At 30.8% G+C, this 27,274-nt stretch overlaps 1 protein-coding gene across 2 annotated transcripts; it reads left to right on the forward strand.

Annotated features, from left to right (window-relative positions):
- Window positions 1-1,708: 1,708 nt before the first annotated feature.
- Window positions 1,709-25,983, forward strand: Bap55 (Brahma associated protein 55kD). 2 transcript variants are annotated; one of them, XM_085815542.1, is made up of 2 exons: window positions 1,709-1,962; window positions 16,981-25,983. In XM_085815542.1, the coding sequence occupies exon 2, from the start codon at window positions 17,023-17,025 to the stop codon at window positions 18,319-18,321; it is 1,299 nt and encodes a 432-aa protein (XP_085671668.1). In that variant the 5' UTR covers window positions 1,709-1,962; window positions 16,981-17,022; the 3' UTR covers window positions 18,322-25,983. The 2 variants fall into 2 exon arrangements, with proteins under 2 accessions (XP_085671668.1, XP_035229459.1); XM_035373568.2 differs by having other exon boundaries at window positions 1,714-1,895; window positions 16,981-23,921.
- The last annotated feature ends 1,291 nt before the right edge of the window (window positions 25,984-27,274 follow it).

The following is a 27,274-nucleotide window of genomic DNA, read 5'->3' on the forward strand; positions in this document are numbered from 1 at the left end:
AATAAAAAAATATAATTAATTTTTAAATGATATAAAACCTTATATACAAATAAATCAAGTCATATTCAAAACATATGAGTGCACTAAGTTTGGTAATTTATAAATCATCCGAGAGAAATATCCCAAAATTAAAGATGTTACCAAACCAATATTATAGAATTTTTTTTCCTGTTACCTACTGGAGAGAAGCTTTAGTCAAGTCAATAATTTTCTACACTAAACAAGAAATTAGCTGAATATGTCTAAATGAGCTGATTTAAGAATTAAGCAGTTTTATGCCAAATATTAAAAAAAAAAAAAAAAAAAAAAAAAAAATATTTCAATACATCAAGTGCAGCCATTACATTTATTAAAATTGAATTTTGGGGCAATTAGAATCTGTGATTTTGCATCTTTTGCAAGTTTATTTTGCATCTTGTTTATATCTCTAAAATTCAAAATAATAAGAATTCAAATAATAATAAAGCATAAACCTAAAAAAAAAAAAAAAAAAAAAAAACAGTTTTTTTCTCCAAATCTTTTATGCATATTTTTAGTCTAGTTCTATAATCTTTAAGCTATGTATGCACAATTATTTGTATTGTTATTATGTTGTATGCTATATATTATAGAGAAAAATATAAAAGGCTTAATGAAGAAAAAGGCTGGGAATCCTTAATTTAAACTATAAATTTTTAAAAAAGTACTCTGCTTTACAGGGCTCATTCTTGGTACTTTCAGATGTAATGCAATATATATATATATAAGGAATAAAATCTTATGGAAATATGTGTGGCTACGTATATTAATTTATCTGCAGAAAAAAAAAAAGTAAACTACAAAATTATCTACAATCAAAATAAGCTTAATTGTGCAGAAAAATATAGTTTTTCATGAACTGAAATTAAACAGAGTGTTTAAAAAGTTCTAATAATGTAAAGTTCAACTTATTGAGGAAAGTTAATATTGTATTTGAGTTCTGCATGTTAGTGTTTATAGAAATCAGAGGTAAGCTCTGATTTCTATAAACATGTTTCTGACTGCATTCAGAAACGTATAGTGTTCAGAAATGTATGTATACAAAATGTATATAATATATTTTGATTTATTATCTATACATACAAATCATGCATATTTACTTCCTGAATGTAGTTTATATTTTCTGTTTGGTTTACTGTAACATACATACTGACATAAAATTTTGATTGAAGAAAGGTTTCCAAGTTTACTACTCAATACATGAGTAATTTTTTCTTTCAGGCAAACGATTCTTTTTTTTTTTTTTTTTTTTATTTACTTTATTTTCATACGAGTTTATCACTATATGAGGAAAAAACCATAAACTAATCATAAGCATCTTCAAAAGTTTGTTAATTTTCTACACTATTTTTCTTTTCGAAACGATATTTAATGTCCTCTGACATAAACAGCCTGAAATTTTCAAACAATTTTTTGGATTAAAGGCTCTAACGATGAGGATAAATAACATTAATTAAAAGAAAATTATATAATCTACATATAAACTTAGTACGAATCATTCATTTTCTCGGCAATGCTTACTCGTTTTCCTAAATAATTGAAATTATTTTCTTTGCGATAAAGCGCCAAATATGACACATTTAAAGTAACCCTATATTTTTGCGCATGCGCAGCTGAACTGTTATCATGGGGAAAAGCACGGAATAAGTCTGTATTTAACGTCGCGTCGGTTTGCTTGATGCCTCACTCAAACTTTTCAGAAATATTCTCTTGGCAACGGTTGGGGGAAAAGAAAGTACTGCCGGCTGTTTATGATACCGTGAAAGTAGTAATTCTAACATTTATCGTCTGTGATATGACATTGAAATTTTCACTAACATCTATGATCATTTAATTTTTATATATAATCCGAGTACATATCTCTGCTTATTAAAAAGGTATATTCTAATTTTTATTGTTTGATATCCCTTATGGTTGTTAATTCCACGTACTGTATTTGATGAAGTAAGTATAATTTACTACGTGATTTCAGGTTTCTTCTTGGATGTGCTGATATTTGTGACTTGCGAGCTTTCATAACAAATATCCGATCTATGATCCTTTCAAATTTTTCTTACACGAGAAATTTAATTTATGATTTAGAATATAAAATGTGATTTATGTATTTATTTTAAATATATTTCAGGAACGATAGTGCGAATATTGATAAACAGAAAAATCGTAGTTTCTGTCTTGCAGTTCTTCACAGAGCTTTGTGCTAGATACAGTGCCTCACAAAAGTGATGGGACATATGTGCTTTACAAAAGGAAACTGTAGTAAAATAGATTAAGAAAACATGTAAAAATTTTTCGTGTGTTTCATACTTAAATTTAGTAACAATTATTACATAACATACATTTTCTCAAAATATTAATTTAATAAAAATATAATTGTTTAGAACGGAGCAAAAAGTGGCTCACATAAGTGATGGGACACTTACTTTTCCATCAAATATTTATCCAAAATTTTACTTTTTAAAAGGTTTTAATATTTTGTTGGATTTCTTTTTACTTTTAATACATAATTTAATCTTCTTGGAATGGATTTGACTAATTTTTTTTTTGTGATTTCTGGAGTAATTTTACCCCATTCTTCTTGAAGCACCGATTTTAATTGTTGTTTTGAAGAAATGGTTTGTTTAAGACACAATAACACCGCAAATAAATACTAATTCAGAAGTCAAACAACAAAAATCAGCGTTATATTTACAAAATTTTCACAGGACTAGTTTCGATGCCGGCAGCTGAGGATGGTGGTTCGGTAAAACCATCGAAACTAGTCCTGTGAAAATTTTGTAAATATAACGCTGATTTTTTTAAATGGTGTGTTTGCGAATTCTTGATTCCAATTCTTGCCAAATATTCTCTATGGGATTTAAGTCTGGAGATTGTGGTGGTGTTTTTATTATTTCAGGATAGTTATACAGCAGCCAGAGTCTAACGTTCAAAGCAATGTGCTTGGGGTCATTGTCCTGGTAGAATTAAAAATCGTTATGAAGGTTCAATATTCGTGCTGAAGATTTCAAATTTTGATTTCAAATGTCAATATACTTGTACTGATCCATTATACTGTCAATAAAAACAAGATTACCAACTCCAGCGGACGACATACACCCTCATACCATAACTCCTCCTTCACCATGTTATACTGTTGGCACCAAGTTCTGTTTACAAAATTCTTCCCTGGGTTTTTTCCACACCAAGATTCTGCTGTCAGAGCCAAATATATTAATTTTACTCTTATCAGCAAATATAACTTCATTCCAGTAATCAGAATTCTTATTTATGTTGGATTTTGCAAAAGCCAGTCTGAGTTTTCTATTCTTTTCACTTACGAAGAATTTTTTCCTGGCTGCTCTACCGTGATATCCAGCAGATCAAATTACTCTTCTAATAGTCTCAGGATTAACAATTACTCCATATAATGCTTGTAAATCAGCAGCAACTTTAAGAGCACTCATTCTTGGATTTTTTTTTAATATTTCGAACGATAATTCGCTTTATTCCATTGGATAGCTTTGATGGTCGGCCAGGTCTTCTTTTATCCTGTGTGTGTGTGTGTGTGATCATGGCAAAGCCTCGAGGGCTATCTGCCTAAGGGGAGGGATGTGACGATGTGAAAATGGAGTGTGTAGAGTAAAATCTCGCTTTCCTATAGCCCATTATGTTTCAAAATGACACGATTTCGTCACAAAACATGAAATAAAAAAAATTCGAATTCGAATTTCGAAAAAATCGCTTCGAAGTGCACTGGCTCTTGTGTAGATGTACACTGCTCAAAAAAAAAAAAAAAAAAAAAAAAAAAAAGGACAGTGCTATATCTCCCGTTCTACTGGGCCGATTGACAAAATTCAAATTGCGTTTTTCATGTCTCGAAAGCGCGACTTAGGATATATATTAGATTTATATATAGCACTATTCTAACATAGGTATTTTAACACAAAATCGGACTTTTTCTGAAATAACATACCACTTTTTTTCCATATTTCGATTCTACGACTCAAATTATGCCAGAATACCAAGTTTTGTAAAAATCGTACGAGTAGTTTTTAAAATATTAGCTCTCAAAATTTTAGCTCCTCAATGTTAATTGAATTTGGTAAATATTTATTAATATCTCCTTTTTTTATTAAACTTTTGATTTTTTCTCTCACATTTCGAAATTTAGGTTCATTCCAAATAAAATTTACCCATTTTTTGTGTTTTATTTTTTAAATTTCTATTTTTAAATAATTTTTATAAATTTTTCGAAAAAAATTATAACCTATAAAATTTTTACCATCATCTTAAAGTAGGTGTATTTTTAAGCATATCTGCAAAAAATTAGACTTTTTTATTCAAAATTTTCTAAGATATACACGAATTTACATATTTTCACGTTTTGAAATTTGGCATCTTTTTTTTTTGAGCGATAATAACGCCAAATGTGGTCTATGGATTTTTGTTACAGTGAATTGCCACAGTTATTTTTAACCTTAAATTTCAAGTAAAATTTTATGGAGAATTAATTATATGACATTTTTTTCCCTCAATGATGCGTAATAAATATTTATTAATACTAAATGAAAAGCTATTTTTTTAAATTATCGATGATATTATTTAAATTTTTAACTGTTTTTTTTTTATTTCTCTCTATCTTTTTTAACAAAATAAATAAATAAAAAATAAGAGTAAATTTTTACTTTCGGCGTTTTATCGTCTGCTACATTACTTCGTTTAAATCGAATTGTCTTAAACTGAGAATTTTCGTTTGATGTTTATTTGAATTTTATGACATTAACTGCATAATTTATTTCTAAACAAACTGTTGCTTTTGAAGTGGCTCAAAGAGCGGCTGATACTATCATCCACATTTTTAAAGCACAACGTATTTTTATAGAAACATAAGATTTAGAATAATCATTTTTATAAAAGTCAAATTATGATATAAACATACAACCCTCTAGAGATTGAATTAATGGAAGTTCAATGGTTATGTAGAAATGATCTGCAGCTACTTAATGGCTGGATAAGTCAGCAGATTCTGTGGACAAGTAAGAATAATTATATAAACGGCACCCAACATTCTGGATTCAATTAACAACGAGGATACGATGTTTATTAAATGAATTCAAGAAATTTTAAAACATAAAAAATTAACTCATTTTTTTTATCCTAAAATGTATTTTTGTGCGTAGCGTATTTTAATTATATCCTTAAAATTCTAATTTAAAATGTAATTGTCAAGAACAGAATCCTAATCATCAGTAATATAATAAGTAATTATCATGGTTATTAATAAATCCTTCTTAAAAAGTAATTGCAAATATTTCAAAAAACTTTTTCTGAATGCAAATATTTTTCTGTGCAAATACTTTTAATTTTATATTAATCAAGACTGCACACGATATTATTTATTTGCACTTCAATTCTTACCGTCAGTTTTAGTAGAATTTACAAATCAATTATATTTAATTAAGGATTGGATTGGATTGCCTTGGATTATTTAATTATGGCAAAGCACACGAGGGCTATCTGCCTAAATGGAGGGATGCCTTCGTGGAGGACTTTCTAAGGGAAACTGGCTTGTATACACGTTACACATGGGGAAAACCACGAAAACGCCCATGCAGCCAGCCCGTTCGCGGGATTCGAACCTCGGACCGAACTACCAGTGTTCAGTTACTTTACCGCTCGGCCGCTGGTGGGCCTTCTTTTATCCTGAATCATATGATTCTTTTTATATCGTTTAATGATCTTGAAAACTGTTGAATGACTCAAGTTAACTGTTTCAGCAGTTTTTCTTATAGATTTTCCACGTTCAATATGCAAATTAATAATTAATTTTCGAACTTCAGGCAAAGTTTCTTTCGTTTAGCATTTATGGCTGCACAGAGCTAAAAAACACAAAAATTCCAAAAAAAACTGGAGAGAAATACTGCAGACGATTTTATAAATTATTGCCAATTGCTTTTGAGTAAAAATAAAAATCCCCCAAAATATTTTTATTGTAGTACGTAGTAGTATCTAATGGTGTCCCATCACCTATGTGAGCCATTTTTTGCTCCGTTCTAAACAATTGTATTTTTATTAAATTAATATTTTATTATTTTGAGAAAATGTATGTTATGTAATAATTCTTACTAAATTTAAGTATGAAACACACCCACAAAAAATGTTTACATGTTTTTTTAATTTATTTTATTACAGTTTCCTTTTGTAAAGCACAAGTGTCCCATCACTTTTGTGAGATTCTGTACCATATTGAACACAAATCTAATTTTTTAACATATGTTATTAATACTATGAGTTCACTATTTATACGAGCTGTACTCAGTTGTAATTTTAATCGAAGTATATATTTGAAACATTTGCCAGTTTTATCAGATTGAAAATTTTCAAAAGCAGTTTAAAGAATTCTGAGGAAACTTTTGTAATGATTTAAATCTGCAGTAGAATCTCAAATTATGCAGGCGTTAGGGCTTCTAATGTACCATACACCTGCAAATCCACATGCAAATTTTTCTGTCTCATGATTTTGTCTGCCATAAAACTTAATTAATAATATCCTGCTGTTGGCCCTAAGTTTTAATGGCAACGTAAAAGTATATTAATTAATATCTTCTGTATTATATGCATCACTTTTAGGACAAGTAAGGAAAAAATGTTTTGGGTTCCAAGAAAGGGGAAATATAAAGCTACAATACTGTACAATATTTATATAGGGTACTGTACCATTGATGGACACATGGGTGGACGTCCAAGCCTGCTATCCTACGTCGGTTTGTTTCGAAAGAAAAACTGTTTGGAACAATTTTTCTGCTTTGTCACAACAGCCAGTCACCATAGATCACTTTGGGATTAACACAGGGAAAACTGGTTTCTTGTTACAAACAAGCTGATAGCATTCGAAGCTAATAGCTGAGTGGTTGAAAACGAACAACTTGCAATTTTTTTGGAAAGGAAGGAAAAAGTTGCATGTCTTTCTTTTCATAGTAAAACAGGCAGAAAAACTGCCCGAAACAGTTCTTCGTGTGAAGCAAAGGCCGTGTGATATGGGCCTAAGGATTCAAGAACACCTGTTGATGGGGAGTGCCTGTTTATAGAGTTTTGACTGTATATCATAGATTTAACTTGTTTAAAGGAATTTAAACCTATCTGAGTACTTCTCTTCACCATAAAATATTAGGCATGAAGATATTATATGAATTGTTAGAAATAAAAAGTAATAAAAGTAATAATTTGAAAAAAGTTAATTTTTATATTCATTTATGAAGACTGTCTTCAAGACTCAAGTTTTCATTAATTTCTAAATATTCTTGCAATTGAGCACTGTCACTGATTTTGACAGATTCAAACAATTCATTTTTATGAGTATTATTTTCAGAGGGCACTCAACACTGGAATTTCAACCGCTGAAGACAACTTTGTGATACATATTTAACAGCCTTTGCTATCTACTGAACAGCATTCACTATATTGCAATGTTTTGCAAGCAGGGCAAGCAGGGGGAGTCGCTAAAAAATACGTTGCCTCCAACTCCAGTTTTTATTGAACAGTTTGAATTTGAAATGAAATTAAAGTGGATTGGAAAAAAAATTAATGACAAACTTAGTTAATATTTTTATTTATAACTATATACATTAATAAATAGTTATTTTCTATTTTATTGACATATTAGTAAATAAATATAAGGAAGCAAGATGGGCGTGATATTTGCCATTATTAATTAAACTGATTCATTTAGTTACTAATCTCATTGGTGAATTGAGGTAAGCAGCGAGAACTCCCAAAATTGATGCCATTCTTAGGAAGCGAGCAGGAAAAGAAGCAACGTAATGGGGAAGTACATATTTGATGATATAGTGGTTGAACAGATTAATAACTTTTTCAGAATATGTAAATAACTCTAATATTTCACTAACAGAAAGACTGTGGAATGATCTTTCAGAACTGGAAACCCTTCTTTCAACACTGTATATAGCCATAAAAAAGCTACAATCGGAAGAATTAACAGGAGATGAGAATATTAAAAGATGTAGATAACCCTAATGTTTCACTAACAGAAAGACTGTGGAATGATCTTGCAGAATTGGAAACTCTTCTTTCTATACTGTATATAGCCACCTAAAAGCTGCAATCTGAAGGATTAACAAGAGACAAGACTGGAAGAATGTAATGTTTGTTCTTTCTGAAATGGAGGGTTTATTGCAGACGGAATCATTTCTTCAATGAAGAAAAGAGAAATTAGCTTGCTAGACAATAAGATCGTGCTGGCTTCAATATATGCCGAATTTTGTTGGATGACAAACAAATTAAAAAGGCAAAGAAAGCCATATATGAACTTTCATTAAGAATGAAATTATTATGAGAACAACTGGAGTATTCAAATCAGGACAGTTAAACTACAGATATTGTAACTGAGTCTCTATCATTGTCTTCCACTGATGAATCAGGATGAAATTATTCTCAGAACAATTGGAGAATTCGAATCAGTACAGTCAAACTGCAGACATTGCAATTGAGTCTCTATCATCCTTTTCTAGTGATGAACTAGATTTTAAGAAATATTTTTGGATAATATTGAAAAGGCTAAGGTGAAGCGAAGGAAAATAAAGAACCAAGAGCCTTTAGATATAAAAATGAAAAAATACAAACAAGATTTCTACACGGCCTTTGAAGAAATAGATAAATATGATTGCTCTTGAAAGACACCTCTTTTAGAGCTTATAAAAATCTATCCTGAAAAGTTAAAAGAAGAAGACCTAACAGTAACAGCTCTTCTTCCTACTCAAGTCAGTGTGGAAAAACTCATTTCAGATCTGAAGTTTATCAAATCGGATCTATGGTCCTCTAACAAAGAGGATCTTGCCGCAGTTTCACTGTTTCTTAGAAATTACTAATGCCAGTTTTTCCATTTCATAATAAATGCTAATTAATATAAAGAATTTGCTATGCATCAATTTTTTTCTGTAGCATGTATTACTTCTTTTATATTAAAAAAAAAGCTGTACCCATGTGTATATGTTTACATATATATGAAGGAGTCGGAGTCGTTTGCCTCCCGACTCCACAGCCCTGTTTGCAAGTTTATCACTATCTCCTCAATCTGCTTGATAAAGAACATGCTGTAAAAAGAGTTTTCTGTTGTAGATGTCATATGAATTAGTTAGAAATAAAAAATTAAGTGATAATTTGCAAAACAAAATTAATTTTAATAGTTATTTATGAAGAGTCATGTGCAGATAACAATGCAGTGGCAATATGGTTACTTTATGATTACACACAAAGTGATTGTTTTGTGCAGGGTGACCACCCATCAAATATATTCCATAATAACTTATGTAAGAAAAAGGTGCTATATCTGTAAAAAAGTATTAAATGTAGTCCTTCAAATACAGAAAGAAAAACATCGACTTTTGTTTTTAGTCCAAAGGAGCAATTTGCCCTGAAGGACTATTAATTTCATTTTGTCATTTTTCGTTGAAAACTTTAACAGGCTGTATCACTTTTCAAATCGTTGCCACCATATATTATCACTCTGTCTTATATTTAAAGAAAATAAATAATGAAGAATCTGCATAAATGTATGCATGTTTCTCGAAGTGTGATAAAATAACGGTACCTTGAGCCATCAAAATTTGAATAACATAATTTTCCATAGATATGGGCATGTGGAAACCCTAATTAGAATTTGAAATTTGTTTTATTATCGATTTCAGATTTTGTAACACATGTTTGATTAAAACACTAAATGATTTCAAAGTGAGCAATGGCAACACTGAACGAAAAAAAAAAAAAACATTTTTATCTCCAGCGTGCAAGACTGTATATCGGAAATTCTGAAGGATAAAAATATAATTACGGTGCCCTCTTGGCGATTTTTTGCGGTACGTGTACACTGAGTTTGTGCAATTCTTTGGTTTGTTATTTTGGATTTACTCAAATTCAAAATAACAAGTCAAAGAATTGAAGAAACTCCATATCCTTGTACACTTCGACCTATTTGCACTTAAAAAAAATCCAAGAATTGCACAAACTAGGCATTGTGCACTTCCTTGATTTTGTTCATGTACACGTCGATCTAATATTCATTTAAAAAGTCAAAGGAGCAGCCAACAAAAAATATATAATCTCAATAAACTACATTTTAAATTAAACAATGAAATAACATAAAAAGGAAATTCATCTTAGCACTACACAAAGGAAATATCCACTTTCCTTAATTACGAATTTATACATCTTCAGTCAAACAAAATTCCTTAACAGCATCCAAAAACTTCCTAAAATTATCTGGACTAGAATCTGTATACTGGCGTCGCCACAAAAATTAGAGAAAAAAATATCTTCCATAGTGCCGGTATTGTCCGACGTTCGACCATACCATACGTATTTCCCTTCTACAAACAGGTCATTTAATAATGGCTACTAAGTAAACCTTCATTAACACTCCAGACAATTAATGCTTTTTTCCCTTTCATTCCAAATCATACAGAAACTTATCTTACCTTTTTAATATTACCACATTCAGCCATTTTCCCCTGTAAACCCCAAAATAACAACGTACTTCATCCAAAATCCGACACACACTTCCCAAACCTTTTCCCAGCAGTCAAATTCACCACAATTATGTCATAATAAGTTTTCCGTAGCATTCAACTACTTATGTTACCATAAATGAAACAACAATTTGGCTAAATGAAACAACAACTGTATGATAATCCAAGGGGCACCCTTAATCAACTCTAACCTTCTGAAGATATGCTCATTTTAAAATTAATTTGCGATATTGCTGTTGAATTGAATTTTATGGTGTGAGTACATAGAACATACAGTACAAAGTCTTTAATCCAGACGTCCGTAATCCGGAATGATCTATAATCCGGACCTCAAAGCTACAAACTTTTTGCGCATACGTAAACGCATAATGCATTCACGCATGTGCATAATATCTTTATGCATGCGCATAATACGTTTACGCATGCGCGTTTAATGTATAACGGACGGTATAAGCTAGGCTAAAATTATCTATTTCAGTTAATGTTGCAGATTGCGTTGTTCCTTAATCTTCTAATTGGATCTGGCTTATTATTTTTTGCAGATTGTTAGAGCAATTTTATAAAAAGTAAGCTTGAACTTTCGATTATGTCAAAAAGAGTTTCCGATTCTGAAGTTGCCAAAGGATCTACAAAGCGAAAGCATGTTTCGATGTCCATCAAACTAAAAGTGGAATTGCTGAAAAAAATGGATAAAGGCATGAAGAAAGTGACAGAGAGGTTAGTGAAAATGAAAAAATTTCGATTGACAAATTAGTCGGTATTCTCGACACAGCAATTACAGGACTTGAACAGTGGAACTTTGTAACTGAACAAGAAATTATGTCTGTTTATAAAATTAAAGATAAAGTATTATCACATGAAATGAAGCAACTTAAACAACTTACATTGAAAGAAATGTTTAATAAAGTAAACAAATAAATATTAAGCTTTTTTTTTTTTTTGTAAATTTTGATACCCTTTAGGTCATAATTGCTCTTTATTTCATAAATTACGGTTTCATATTTTTAATTTTATAATTTCTGCATGCCATCTTACCGGAGTTAAACTGATGATCTATAATCTGGAAAAACCCATAATCCAGAATCGAGAAAGTACTGAAGAGTCCTTATTAAAGACTTTGTACTGTAATATTTAATAAATAAAGGTAACACGCCGAATGTTAAAAAATGCCCCTTGGACATAATTTAAAATCTGAAACCTTTCAGATTTTTTATTATTATTATTTATTTATTTATTTTTGAGGTCATCTGTGAAGTTTAAATTTTTTGTTATATAATTTTCCTCTTTATATATAGACATTTTAGTTGCTTCATATGCTAGGTATGTTTAATAAGCTTATTTATTTAATATAGTGATTAAACGTTCGCACACACACCTAAAAAAATGCTGAATTTATTTATTTATTATTTTAGCAGATTTTGCTGAATTAAATAACTTCTAATAGTGTGACTAATAATAAAATTTGTTACTGATGAATGTTTTAATTTTTCCCTGTTGATTTTTTTTATTTTTATTCTTAATCATTGTTAGTTGTTTTTTCAGTTGCTGTTGATTAACGAAAGAGCTACAGCACAGTTTTATTTAATGTTTTTAAATTATAAAATGCATGTTTACCTGCAATATGGATAAGTATTTCCCTTTAAGATGATTTAAAGTCACTTACTGGAACTTCATTTTCAACTAAACTAGTTTCAGGAGAACATTCACTCTCACTCCCTAGATAAACATTTTCTGGCATATATTTATGGGTGCCTCTTGGTGAAAATCAGCGAATTTTGGCGGTACATGAACATTGGTTTGTGCAATTCTTTGACTTGTTATTTTGGTTTTATGTAGCGGTGGGTATTGACCTTAGAAATAAAGCTAACACTGTTTTTTTTTTTTTTTTTTTTTTTTTTAATTTAGTTATTGTTATTATTATGTAAAGTTTGCATGTGATAAACTCCAAACATAATACATGTGTTCTTGCATTGCTATATACATACGAGGTGTATTCGGAAACTAAGTACCGTTTTGAAAAAGAAAAAAAAAAAAAAAAAAGTAAAACAATTTTTTCGAATCCAATTTTTTTTTTTTACATGAAAATACATGTCTTAAACTATTTTTTAACATAGTTTCCGCCAAAGATCAAACACTTTTCATAGCGGGTGACCAGTTTTTGTATCCCATCGTCAAAGAAACTTCCCACCAGTTTTGATAACCACGACTCCACAGCATTATTTGTGTCGTCAGATCCAAAGCACTTGCCACCAAGCTCGCACTTCATGTGCAGCAACAAGTGATAGTTGGACGGTGCCAAGTCCGGGCTGTACGGCGGGTGATCGAACTGCTCCCAATGAAACTGTCGAATTAACGATTGAGTGACACCAGCAGTATATTGTCATAGAGCAACACAATTCCTTTACTGAGCATTCCTCTTTATTTGTTTCGGATGGCCCGCCTTAGTTTTGTTAAAGTCTCACAATATCGTGCCGCATTAATGGTTTCACCTCTGGGAAGAAATTGAGTAAGCAAAACGCCTTTCCTATCCCAGAAGACAGTGCACATGTTTTTTTTTTTTTGTGATGACATAGTCACTTTTGTTTTTTTTGGAGAATGAGTGTGTCTCCCTCCATCGATTGTTGTTTCGATTCTGGTGTGAAATGACACACCCAAGTTTCATCACCTGTCACAATTTGGTTTAAAAAGTTTTCTCCCTCATCACTGTACTGCGTGAGAAATGTCAGGGCACTACCAAGTCGCTTTGTTTTGTGAACATCAGTGAGCAGTTTTGGAACCAATCGGGAACACAGTTTGCGATAATTCAAGCGGTCAGACACAATTTCGAACAAAACAGTACGTGAAATTTGTGGAAATACCTCTGAAAGAGTTGTCATTGTGAAGCATCTGTTCTCATGAATTGCTTCATCAACTTTCCTTACCAAATCATCGGTGACAACAGAAGGCCAACCACTCCGAGCCTCGGCGTGGACATTTGTTCGACCTGCATTAAACATTCTTACCCACTTTCTCATCATTCCATCACTTATCGCGTATTCACCGTAAACTTCTGTCACTTGACGATAAATTTCGGCCTGTTTAACATTCCTCGCGTTCAAAAATTTAATCACGGCACGAATCTCACAGTCAGCGGGAGAACTAATTGTCTTAAACATTTTGAATGTGCACAGCAAACTGAAAACACAACATAGAGCAACCAAAATGCTGACAATTGAAAGTCAGTGAACAAGAAAGACTAGTGCGCATGCGCGGGACGCCTACCACAACGCTGCTATGGCGCTAGAATGAAACAGTACTTAGTTTCCGAATACGCTACGTACATTTCGACAGCTGAGTGAGTTGTCTATCTTGGTGAATAAGGCATTCGGTACTTTTCCGTTTTGCCGGCGCAAATCTCACCAAGCAGACTTTCTTGGAGACATAATGCAGTATACTCATAAAAAATGTTAACAAATTTTAGTTCTAAGAATTTTTTATTTTGAAGACATAAACATTTTAATATGGTTTAAAATTTTGTAAAAAGCCAATAACTAAAGACAATAAATTTGCAAAAAGACATTAATTTAAGAATTTACTATGCTTTTATTGTTCAACATCCTGATTCGTCGGTTCAAATCACGTGACCCAAAATGATCTCATCTCACGTAAACTACGCTACAAAAATCTAATTCTCTCAATAATTATTTACATTAATTTCAAGTTAAATCTTAATTTGGAATACAAGTTTAAATGCAAAAATTATTTCAATTCGTACGAATAGCTTACTCAGAAATTATGTAAAACTGCAGTGCTCTACTCTGCTAGTGCATTCTCATTAGAAATGATGAATTTAATCCTTGATTTTGCCTTTTCTATATTTTCGCCTTCGGGTGAGCACTGTGATCGCATCCTAATTGACTTAATTACTGTGAATGGGCTTAGGGCATAAAATTTAACTACCTTGTCAAAATTCTATGTAAAAAGTATATTTTAGGGTATCCCTTGGTGAAACTTTGTGATTTTTGGCGGTACATGGACATGGAGTTTGTGCAATGCTTTGACTTGTTATTTTGTCCAGCGTAGTGGCGATTTTTGGCGCAAAAATTGCCGCTATGCAAGCCAAATTAATAAGTCAAAGAATTGCACAAACTCGGTATCCATGTGCACATTGACCTATTTTCACTTTAAAAAAAATCCCTGAATTGCACAAAAATGGCATTATGCACTCCCTTGATTTTATCCATGTACACATTGACCTATTTTCACTTAAAAAAAAAATCCCCGAATTGCACAAACTATGCTTTACGCACTCCCTTGAGTTTGTCCACATCGATATATTTTCACTTAAAAAGTCAAAGCAGCACCCAATTCTACAGTAGAGGCAAACAAAAAATACATAATCTCAATAAACTACATTTTAAACCAAACAGTAAAATAACATAAAAAAGGAAAAACCTGTTATGTATTTTAGCACTACACAAAGCAAAAATCCCCTTACCTTATTTAGAAATGCAGTCTGTGGCACTCAAAATTCCTTAACAGCATCCAAAAACTTCCTAAAATTATCTGAACTACAATCCATATATTGGCGTCGCCACAGAAATTCACAAAAATATACTACGTAGTTTTGGACTATGGCTACTAAGTAAACCTTCATTTACACAATTAATTCACTCAATTAATGCACATTTCTCCTTTCGTTCCAAATCGTACGGAAACTCCAAATTAATCCTATTACATTCATCCATTGTACCGTCTAAACAATGAAACAAGCAATGTACTTCCTAAGCAATACATACCACAAAAGCCTTTACAAAACATCCCATGCTTCAAAATTTTCCCAGAATAATGCAAACGATTATGTCATTATAGGGTTTCCATAACATTTAACTACTAAGGTTACCATAAATGATACAACAACTTGGCAAGAAATGAAACAACAACTTTGCGATAATACAAAGGATACCTTAAACTCAACTCTAACCATTCTGTGTAATTGTATGCCAGTATTGAAAGAGACAGTCAATCTGATAAGAAATGGCTGCGACTTGTTTTGAAAATGAAGCATAAAAAGTTACCAGCGAAGATATTCAGTTTGGCATCAGTTCTACAATTATTGGCGACTTTATCGTTTGTACCGGCAAAACAGAAAAGTACTGGGCATTCTTTCCTCATGAATATTTTTTATTAGCAGTGAAGAAACAGGCTGCAGCAAAGTTGCTGTTATCAGGTTAGACAGTAACATGTGGTATCTTTTTTTTTTTTTTTTTTTTTAAATTTTATTTTTATTGTTTAAAATTGAAGTAATGTGCCTTTTATATGGTGCAATGTCCAATTTATGTTGTTGAATCGATTTCCTCTAATATGCGAGACATTTGACTGCCACATTAAGTGTTATAAATTTGGTTATATATTACAGTCAAAAGTCGTTAATCCGGACTCGTCGGGACTTCGGCGATTCCGGATTATAGATCATCAGTTTAAATCTGGTAAGATGGCATGCAGAAATTATAAAATTAAAAATATGAAACCGTAATTTGTGAAATAAAGAACAATTATGATCTAAAGGGTATCAAAATTTACAAAAAAAAAAAAAAAAAAAAGCTTAATATTTATTTGTTTACTTTATTAAACATTTCTTTCAATGTAAGTTAAGTTGCTTCGTTTTATGTGATAATACTTTCTCTTTAATTCTATAAACAGACATAATTTCTTGTTCAGTTACAAAGTTCCGCTGTTCAAGGTCCTATAATTGCTGTGTCGAGAATACCGACTACTTTGTCAATCGCAATTTTTTCGTTTTCAATAACCTCTGTGTCACTTTCTTCACTATCGGAAGCGAATTATAATGACGAGGTATTTGATTTAAATCATATCAAAGACGGAGTACATCTAGATGAAATACTACATTTAGTAAGGAATTATAAGCCAAATAAAATAAAAACATCTGCCCTGAAGATAAAGATAGTGCTGACAGGTCAACTTCCAATTCATTGCATGCCGCGGTATTTTGTAATGGTTAGAGAAACAAACGATATGCCTTTATATACTTTTTGTTTGATGGACATCGAAACATACTTTTGCTTTGTAGAGCCTTTGGGAGCTCCAATATCGGAAATTCTATTTGACATAATCGAAAGTTCAAGCTTACTTTTATAAAATTTCTCTAACAGTCTGCAAAAAATAATAAGCCTGATGAATATGAAATAGAAATTTTCATATGAGGTCTGCCATGATGTCTTATCAAGAAATAAGAAACATATTTATTGCTGCTAATTTGGATCTCCTTTAAGCTCTATTGTGGAATCTGCATTACATAAAATTCTAAAATGTATGTGCCTACTTTTTCAGCTATCCTACTCTAATGAACATAAAGAAATTCAGTATCAGATTTTTTTTTTCTTTAAATTATTTGACAAAATTTGAAAGACAATAAAAGTATAACAAAGTATTAATTTTTTTACAGGTTTGGAAGCTTTTAACTACACACAGTAAACGAACAATCAAAATGAGTGGTGGTGTGTATGGAGGTGATGAAGTAGGAGCATTAGTATTTGACTTTGGTCATTACTCCATTCGTGCTGGATATGCAGGAGAAGATACTCCCAAAGCTGACATCCCTACTATGGTTGGTGTTATTGATGAGCAAGCTTCAGATGCTATGGAAGTTAATGGTAACACGAATACTTCAAGTGAAAATAGTACTCAGAAAAAGTATTTTATAGATACTACTAGCATTCATGTTCCCTTCAAAGGTATGGAAATTACTTCATTTTTAAAAGATGGAATGATAGAAGATTGGGATCTTTTCGAACGAGTCTTGGATTATGTTTACAGCAAGCATATTAAATCTGAGCCTCATCTGCACCCTGTTCTAATGTCTGAAACCTCCTGGAATGCCCGTTCAAAGCGAGAAAAGTTAACCGAATTGATGTTTGAGAAGTACAACATTCCTGCTTTTTTCTTGAGTAAGAATGCTGTGCTTGCTGCTTTCGCTAATGGTCGGTCAACTGGAATAGTTGTAGACAGTGGTGCGAGCCAAACTTCTGCAGTGCCAGTTCACGATGGATATGTTCTGGCACAAGCAATTGTTAAGTCTCCACTTGCTGGTGATTTTGTTTCCATGCAGTGCAAACAATATTTAGAGGAAAATCATATAGAGGTAATTCCTCCTTATATGATAGCATCTAAAGAAGCTGTTAAGGAAAATGATCCTGCTAAGTGGGTTCGAAAACCTAATTTACCAGAAGTTACTAAATCTTGGCATAATTATATGGTTAAAGAAGTTTTGCAGGATTTTCAAAGCTCAGTATTGCAAGTATATGAAGCTCAGTATGAAAAAGAGGCAGTGGAAAACATGCCTATTGTTCATTATGAATTTCCTAATGGCTATAATCAGGACTTTGGTGCAGAACGTTTTCAAATTCCTGAAGCCCTTTTCGACCCTTCAAATATCAAGGGAATACCTAATACTACTACCATGATGGGAGCTGCACAAGTGGTCACAACTAGTGTTGGTATGTGTGACATCGATGTTCGTCCCAGTCTTTATGGAGGTGTTATTTTAACTGGAGGAAATACTTTAATTCAAGGATTTACTGAAAGACTTAATCGTGATTTAGCTGCAAAAACACCTCCAAGTATGAGATTAAAAGTAATTAGTTCTAATAATGGAGCTGAACGTAGATTTGGCTCTTGGATTGGTGGATCAATTTTGGCATCTTTAGGAACTTTCCAGCAGATGTGGATAACTAAACAAGAGTATGATGAAGGTGGAAAAACTCAAGTTGAAAGAAAGTGCCCTTGACAGGCTCCTTTTTCAAACCCATAACTTCCATTCTAATATTGACATTGTCATATCTTCATTATTTTTAAATTATGCTTTTTCAACTGAATGGAAAATTTAATTTTAGAAGCAGTGAAAAATATCTTCATGCAGAGTAATTGTAAAAATCTGAACAAAATTCATTTTTGCACTTTATGATTATTTAAGAATAAAAATTGTTGTTCAGAATATTATCTATAAAATATGGGAATCTTCTGCATTGTCAGTTAATTTTTTGGAGTACAACTGGAGATCTCTATACGATATCAACTGGAACATTTTTTGAAATGGTTATTATTTTGTGTATATTTACAGGGAATGTTTTAATCATTTATACTGAATAAGAGCTAAAACTAAAGGGTAAGAATACAATGAAAAGACTGTGATGAAACCATACAGTTACATGCTTAATTGCGTCTACTCAAGAAACGACAAGTATATAGAAGATCTGTCATGTTAAGTCTTTAATGATCCACAATATGAGTAACTTTATATCGTTTCCCCGTATGTGTAGCTATAATCTTAGTCAGATGTTAATTGTATTTCTACTTGGTGGTATTTGTATAGTCTTTGTAACATTGTCATCCCATTAACTGACTCTGGACCATTATCAGAATCTACTTTAACTGGATAGAGTAAGTTGCATGATGATGACTTTTGTCTTCTGTGCATCTGCAGCGATTCTGTAGAAAGTTTTTACAAATGCTGGTAAATTTCTCATATATACGTGCTCTAAATATTTTTGAGAAAAATTGGCATTTGTTTATTATCAGATCAATATTTTGGTGTTAAATTTGATATTCAGATTTTGACACCAGAACTTTTTTATGGTAGCTAGGAATTGTATTTAAACTTTACTGTGTGATGGAATTTCGTTAAAAATACAGAAAGGTTGAATATACTTACAAATGATTAGACGTAAAATGAAAATAATTTAATACATGGGAAATTAAATATGCAGGGTTGCTGAAAATCCCCATTCACTGTGCAGTTTAAATATATAAAAGATAGGCATAAAATTACCGTTTGTGTTCATGCTTAATTCCAGGCTAATGAATTTGAGCAACAGGACAATGTTTAAAGTGTCCAGAAATTTAAGTAGGTTTTTCTATACATATTAATGTGGTATGATTTCTGATAAGAAATGTGAATTAAACGGCTTTTTAAGCACATATGAATACCATGTGCTGAAATAAAACTGCATAAGTGCAAATTTTTTTAATGTACCTTATAAAATGTTTGGAATAATTTTTTTTATAGTTTCACTAAAAACAACTGTTACTGTTTTTGTAACCTGTCATGATTTTATTGTCTTTTAGCTTTCTTTTTATAACATTCACTTTATTGTGTGACCATACTTGATATGTAAATGTAATGTAAAATGCCAAATACTGTTTAATCTCCACGCCAGTGTTAATTTTAAGTAGTTTGTTATACAATAATGAGTAATATTGTTCTTAAAATAATGAACAGATATGAAAAAACAAAACTTTGTTCTTGTTTTAAGAATTTCATACTGTATATAATATCATACCATATATTGCTTCAGTAAAAATTAGTGCCAGTGTTAATTTGAAGTACAGTCAAAAGTCGTTAATTCGGACACCCATAATTCGGAATGTTCTATAATCCGGACCTCAAAACTAAAAACTTTCTGCGCATGCGCCGTTGACACATGCGCATAGGTGTTTACGCGTGCGCGTAAGACCTTTTACGACTGCGCATATGAGAGTGCGCAAGTGCAGAATACGTTTTCGCGTGCGCGTTTTATGTATAATGGACGTATAAGCTAAAATTATTTAATTATCTATTTCAGTTAATGTTGATGATTGCGTTGTTCCTTAATTTTCGAATTGGATCCGGCTTATTATTTTTTGCAGACTGTAATGCAATTTTATAAAAGTAAGCTTAGACTTTCGATTACATCAAATAGAATTTCCCATATATATTTGTTAATATGTAAGGGATCTAAAGCGAAAGTATGTTTTGAAATCCGAAATCTGTTTATCAATTTCACGCTGCTCGGCGGGGGAACGCCGCCCGGCGTAATGAATTGGAAGTTGATCTGTCAACACTATCCTTATCTTCAGGGCAGATGTTTTTATTTTATTTGGCTTATAATTCCTTACCAAATTAGTATTTCATCTCGATGTGCTCCGTCTTTGATATGATTAAAACAAATTCCTCGTCATTATAATTCGCTTCCGATAGCGAAGAAAGTGACAGAGGTTAGTGAAAACGAAAAAATTTCGATTGACAAATTAGTCGGTGTTCTTGACACAGCAATTATAGGACTTGAACGGCGGAACTTTGTAACTAAACAAGAAATTATGTCTGTTTAATAGAATTAAAGAGAAAGTATTATCACATGAAACGAAGCAACTTAAACAACTTACATTGAAAGAAATGTTTAATAAAGTAAACAAATAAATATTAAGCTTTTTCTTTTTGCAAATTTTGATACCCTTTAGATCATAATTGTTCTTTATTTCATAAATTACGGTTTCATATTTTTAATTTTAGAATTTCTGCACGCCATCTTACGAGATTTAAACTGATGATCTATAATCCGGAATCGCCGAAGTCCCGACGAGTCCGGATTAACGACTTTTGACTGTAGTTTGTTGTATAGTTATCAGCAATATTGTTCTTAAAATAATGAACAGATAAGAAAATCACAAAACTTTATTCCTGTTTTAAGAATTTCAAAGTGTACATAATATCATACCGTATACTGCTTCAGTAAAAATTATTTGTGAATTTAATCTTGAAAATTAACTGTGAAATTGTTGTAATTTTTTTTTTGTATGTTTGATAAAAGAAATTAAGTTGAAAACTGTTGTTTCTCTTAACTCTGTCTATGAAATTCTATATCCAATATGTTGATATACTTTTTGATTTAATATGAGTAAGTTTTGAAAGGTTTAATGCATGTAGTATAAGAAAAGTTATTAGTTATAATAAAAACTATCATTACATTACAAATAATTTTCATTTTCATAATTGGTAATTTTTTTTAACTGAAATGATGCTCATTTAATACCTATATATAAATACTGTCATATTTCTTCAGTTGTAAGATCTACTCTTTAATTTCATTACCATCAATGGAGCGAAGAGAGAACATTGATTCTAAGAAACTGAAATAAAATTTTAAATGTTGCAAGTATTTTTCAACAATTGATATTGATTTATTAAAAACAGTATTAGATGCTTAATATCTTCAGCCACCGTAGCTAGTAAAAGTTTTCAAATTGTCAGAATAGGCCAAACTCTGGAAAACATGTGCGTAACATTTCTTTAGTTTTAACAAGCAACATCACCATTTTTATATATGTTCTCTTTTGTCATATTCCGAGTTCCAGCAGTTTTTACAGACAAATCCTCATATTTTTAAGCTTAAACCATATTTTAAAATTTAAGCTTGTGCAATGGAAGTAGGTGTGGTAAAGTAAGACCTAGTTTTAAAATGTCATTTAATGGTATTTCAAATATTCAAGGCATGTTGAATTCGATGAAGAGAGGGGGGTAGAAATCAGTTGTTTGAGGTAATGTACAATTCCAAAGCCTCCTTTTTTCTTTTTTTAATGAAATTCGTTAAAAAAGTAAATGACATTGTTTAATTTACACGTTTAGACAAAATAAGCTTTGAAAATCACTTGAATTGTAATTTCATTTGATAAATAACTGGCTAGATAAAAAAATTCCAACTTGGTAGATTGTATAATAAATGCAATACTGGCTGGATCATTCAGATGATATTATGCTTTCATTGTTAAAAACTGGTTTTTTTCTGCAACTTTCAGAGAAGAAATATAGAGTACAAAGTCTGAAATCCAGAATGATCTAAAAAGTGGACATCTAGACCACCAGCAACCTTTTTCTTTTTAATGGTTTACATATGTGCATTTGATATTTTTCATAAAAAATGCATTAGAGACACCTGATTTTTAATTTCACTTTGGCACCAAATAAAATACCTTCATGTTGAATTAAGATTCATTTATTAGCATAAATCTGTATGATTAATAATTTATCTCTATAGCTGCTTTTTATCTTGGCTTTGGAATATAAAGCTTGGCATACATCTTGAACCAAAACGTTTTATATTGATTAGTTGGAGAAATGACTTATGCAGCCATGTCTAAAAATTTTGTTTGATTAGTAAGTGAATACCAAAGAGGATGGTAACCTTTTATGTTGACATTGTATTTGGCAAAGATTACAGACTTCAGCCAATTGCACTGCAAAACATTGAGTGTGTTGACTAAGAGAAATTCATTTCCCTATATACCCCCCCCAAAAAAAAGATTCATAGGCTAAAAGACTGCATTTAGTGCTCTTTGAATTAAGAATAATTTATTTGTTTTTCTGATAAGTCTGTACATGTGAGAAATTATTTATTCAGAACTTGTGTAAACCTTGAGTATATACAGAAAATGGATGTCAGTTTAGTGAACAACACACCTCTAGTTGTCTATCTCATGATACATCACCAATAGGTGTATAGTGGGTGCTAGCTAAGCTCATTGAGGATAGCCGTGAATTTGAAGATTTTCAGATATCACATACAAATGGCAAAATTTTCCAGTTAGCAGACTTTGTGAAGGAATGTGGAGAAGTGGTAATAAATGGAGATGATATAACAGAAGTTTTCATTGCGATGACAATGACCCAACCATCAATCAAATAACGAAAAGCAAAATCAGTAGTATGTTTCTAAATACAGAAAATTGGTACTGATAGTTAAGAAAGTGACATAGAATGAAAAAATTTTGATTGACAATTTAGTGGGAATTCTTGACCAGCAACTTGAACAATGGACCTTTGTAACTGAAAGAGGAATTATCTGTCCCTAGAATTAAAGAGAAAGTACTAGTACAAAAAATCAAGCAACTTAAAATTTGCATTGAAATATTTCATAAAGCAAACAAATAAATATTGAGATTTTTTTTGTAAATTTTCATTCTCTTAAGGTCATAAATACTTTATTATTTTATGAACAGCTCTTTCATATTTTTAATTTTACGATATCTACATACTATTACTAGACATACATATTACGTTTATAATATCTACATTCTGTTATGAGGCTACATACTGTTATTATCTGTTACTAAATTTACTGACAATCTAATATTCCAGAAAAATTCCAAGTCCTCACAAGTTTGAATCTCGGACTTCGTACTGCGTACAATATCTTTAAAAGTGGTTCAGTCAGTATGACAGTTATTATGTACCTGAAACTTGTCAATTTGTTTACTTTCAAGTATTAATTTTTTTTATAATTATTCGATACAAAATTGTTATAAAATAAGTAATAACTCATTGTTTAAATATTTTAAACTGCTTCATAAAACAGGTGTGTTGTACATGTGCAAATGCAGTTACTTTTGTTTTGGCATGTAAAATATGATCCATGTAGAACACAATTATTAATTAGTGTACTTAAATTTTACTTTTCTCAGACTATTTAACAGTTGTCTTCATACATTGTATATATTATGTTTAATTTAGTATGTACTGTTTCATTGCTAAGCATGTAATATTATAATGCAAAAACATGATCTGAATTGCATTGATTGATTGCATTATCTTAAAACATATCAAGCATTTCACTTGTAATGAATTACAAAGACTTCTTTTTTGATAAATTCTTAAATCAATTTCCCTAGTTGCATATAATCCCGTCAACCATGAATTTTGGCTGTCGTTGAACCATGAAAGTTGGTAGAGATCCTATTAAACTGTACTGTCTGTTTCTGCAGAATGCAGAGCCACAACTCTTGCAATAAAACATTCAGTCTCTCTGCATAATCCACTAAATAGCCACTGCTGTGGAAGTATTTGACTCACTTCGTAAAAAGGCTTTGATTGATTTCTGTTATTTTGTTAAAAATGTTGATTATTCGAGAGGCTAAGTTTAGAAAAGCACGAGTACAAACTTCCTGCAGTTGATTGTTCATATCTATTACTGTTTTATTGGTAATATCCAGGTGTTCTTTTCCTATTCAATAGATTTTATTTGTCTTGACCAGCTATAAATGAACATGTATGATCGCAAATGTTATTCTAAGCCTGCAAACTTTTTTTTTTTTTAAAAATGCAACAAAAAATACAGCAACAATTAATTTATATCCTTGTTCATAAAAATAAAAGGTGGCTCATTGAGAATCAATTAGGTACATCAAACAAAAGCACTGATGTTACAAGTATCTCGTGACATCACACTTAGTCATTATTGGTGCTAAATCTCACTGCTTATTGTCAGTTTCACAATCAGTGAGAAAATATGAAAGTACTTAAATTTCTAATTTGATATAATTGTAATTGGATGTCTAATGCAATTATGAAATTTTGGATTTAATATTAAAATCATTTTCAATGTTAAAAGGAAATATGTATTGTTTTATAAAGGTATATGAATTTCTTCAGCAACAAACAGTATGTTTAGAACGTACATATATTAACCTGTTTAAGAACTGCAATAGTATTAATGAAAAATGTAACATTATTTTAAGATATACTAAAAACATGCATTAATTCTATCAATTAATACTTGTGAATTTGCATCTTCAAATAATTAGAAGCTCTTTGGTACCTTAATATATATATTTTTTAATTTCCTGAAGATTATTTTTCAAATGATTAATATCACAACTAAAAAAATTAATATTTTGAACTGAACCTGAGGTATTTTTGAGTGGTTAATTGCATCAAATCTTTTGTATATTGATATGCAAATATTGATGATTATATCAAGCTGTTAGTCAAATGTGCAGATTATTATAACATTCAGCAACCATTTCTAATAATGAGACAGAAACATATTTAACTTCCTTCTCCTTTAGGATAATATGAGTATTATCTCAGCAATTTTTAATAAAGATTCATTTTGTTCCTTAAATCAAATAAAACCAAATATAGCAGTTACTTAAATTTAGTGCTAAATAGAATGTTAACTAGAGATTGAAAAAACTACTGTTTATTAGCTCTATCAGTCAGATAAAGGTTTTGTTATTCCATGCTATTAATCTTTCATTTCATTCATAATAATTTTTTAATGTTACTATAGCATCTCCATGGCCAACAAAGGCCTATGCACATAGGATTTGGTACATTAAATGTGCTATAATAAGGAGATATAGAAATTGCATTATGCTTTTGAAAATTTGATCATGATGCACTCTTTTCTGAAAGAGTAATTTCAAATTTTTAACTACATTGTGCATGTAGTAATACCAAAGTACATACCATTTATACATACCACTTAAAATAATATTTAAGGAACATGAATATGTTATAGGTACCTGTGGTAAAGAGGTTTACAATAAAAATGTTATTAAAAACTTTTAACGTATTAATGTAATTTATTAATGGCATTAACTCATGCTCCAGGTGGAATTCTACTGTTGCATTATATTTAGTGACAGAGTTTTGCCTACATGTTTTTTACACAAACTGTCAACGTCTAGCTCTATTGACATTATTTGCACTTGCATTTACATTCTCCATTTAATTTGTTTCTATATCTTGTTTTTGCTGCCACGTACATTGAGAAAATTTTTCACTAAAATACTGTTACGGAATTTGTATTTAGTTTGCTATTTTTAGTAGAATTGTAATTAAAATTGTTTTATATTCCTGTGGAATGCAGCACAATACTTATTTTAAAAGAAAGCTATGCCGGAAAACTAATCATACAGGAGCACATGCATTTAACATTTAATAATTAGGTATCTCGCAATTCTATTCTTTTGCTTTCCAGAAACCTCGAGAAAACAGAAATTACCAGAACCTTCCCGTGACTAATTAAAAAGCTTTAAAAAGACCGGAGAGAAACATCTCAGTTCAGTTGTTTACTTAGCTGCTGTAATTTTGAGATAGGATTAGCTTTCTCTGCACTTTGGATTGCATTTTATTTAACGTTTTAGTAGTTTAAAATGTAACTATTGTGCGATATTAAACAAATAACATTGAGAAAAACCTAGCACATGGTTATATTTCTTGTGATAAAAATACATTTTATTAACTTTTTATCGGACTTGTGCATTCATTCTATTACGAACCCGTACGCATGTAACCGTATTTTTTTTTTGAATGGCATTAAATTGTTTTTAGCAGTGTGAGAAACTTCTAGGTATACTGCATGAATTTACAACCAAAAATTTAAGAGTTGTTCTTTCTTAAATTTAGATTTTAATGTCGAATCAGATGTATTGATTGTTCCCTTTCTTTCATTGGCAGTTCTGGTTTATCATAGCACTCAAACAGATTTTTTTTTATGCAGTCATACTTAGTTTGTTCCTGAAAATATTCTATTATTGATCTATTCAGTAGTAAAGGGCACTCCATTGTATAATTTTTAACACAGTCATCTAAATTCAATTCATTTTTGAATTAGAAAACTTTAGTTTTGAAAAATGTTGCGTGTCATTCTTTTTGACATATGATGACCACATTTTAAGTTTTAAAAGTTAATCCAGAACTAAATGTATCTTTATACTTTTTTAGTTAATAAACACTGATCAACAAGTGCAATTGCTTTATAATTTTTTTAGTCCAAAGGGGCATTTTGCGTTTATTCACTTTTCAAATTGTTGCCACAAATATTAGAGCCCTGTATTACATTTAAAGAAATCAAATAATGAAGAATCTGCATAAATGTATATTTCTCACATTGTGATAAAACAACGGTACCTAGAGCCATTAAATTTTGAATAACGTTTGTTTCCACCTGAATATGGGCATCTGGAAGCCCAAATTTGGAATTTGTTTTATTATCTATTTCATATTTTGTAAAACTTTAAAAAAAAATTTTTTTTTTTTTTTTCCTTTTAGAACATACCGACTCCCCGTGCACCACATATGTACAACACGGGGCTTACAGAAGTAAGTTAACTAGAACATTAAAGGTTACATGTATAAATAAACA

The sequence above is a fragment of the Stegodyphus dumicola genome, chromosome 4 (assembly GCF_044657685.1).
Source record: "Stegodyphus dumicola isolate Sdum_Otavi_A_Nest chromosome 4, ASM4465768v1".
NCBI classification, from domain to species: domain Eukaryota; kingdom Metazoa; phylum Arthropoda; class Arachnida; order Araneae; family Eresidae; genus Stegodyphus; species Stegodyphus dumicola.

What these genes read in the sequence shown, in the direction of transcription:
- Bap55 (XM_085815542.1), top strand. Translation starts at nt 17,023, where the DNA reads ATGAGTGGTGGTGTGTATGGAGGTGATGAAGTAGGAGCATTAGTATTT.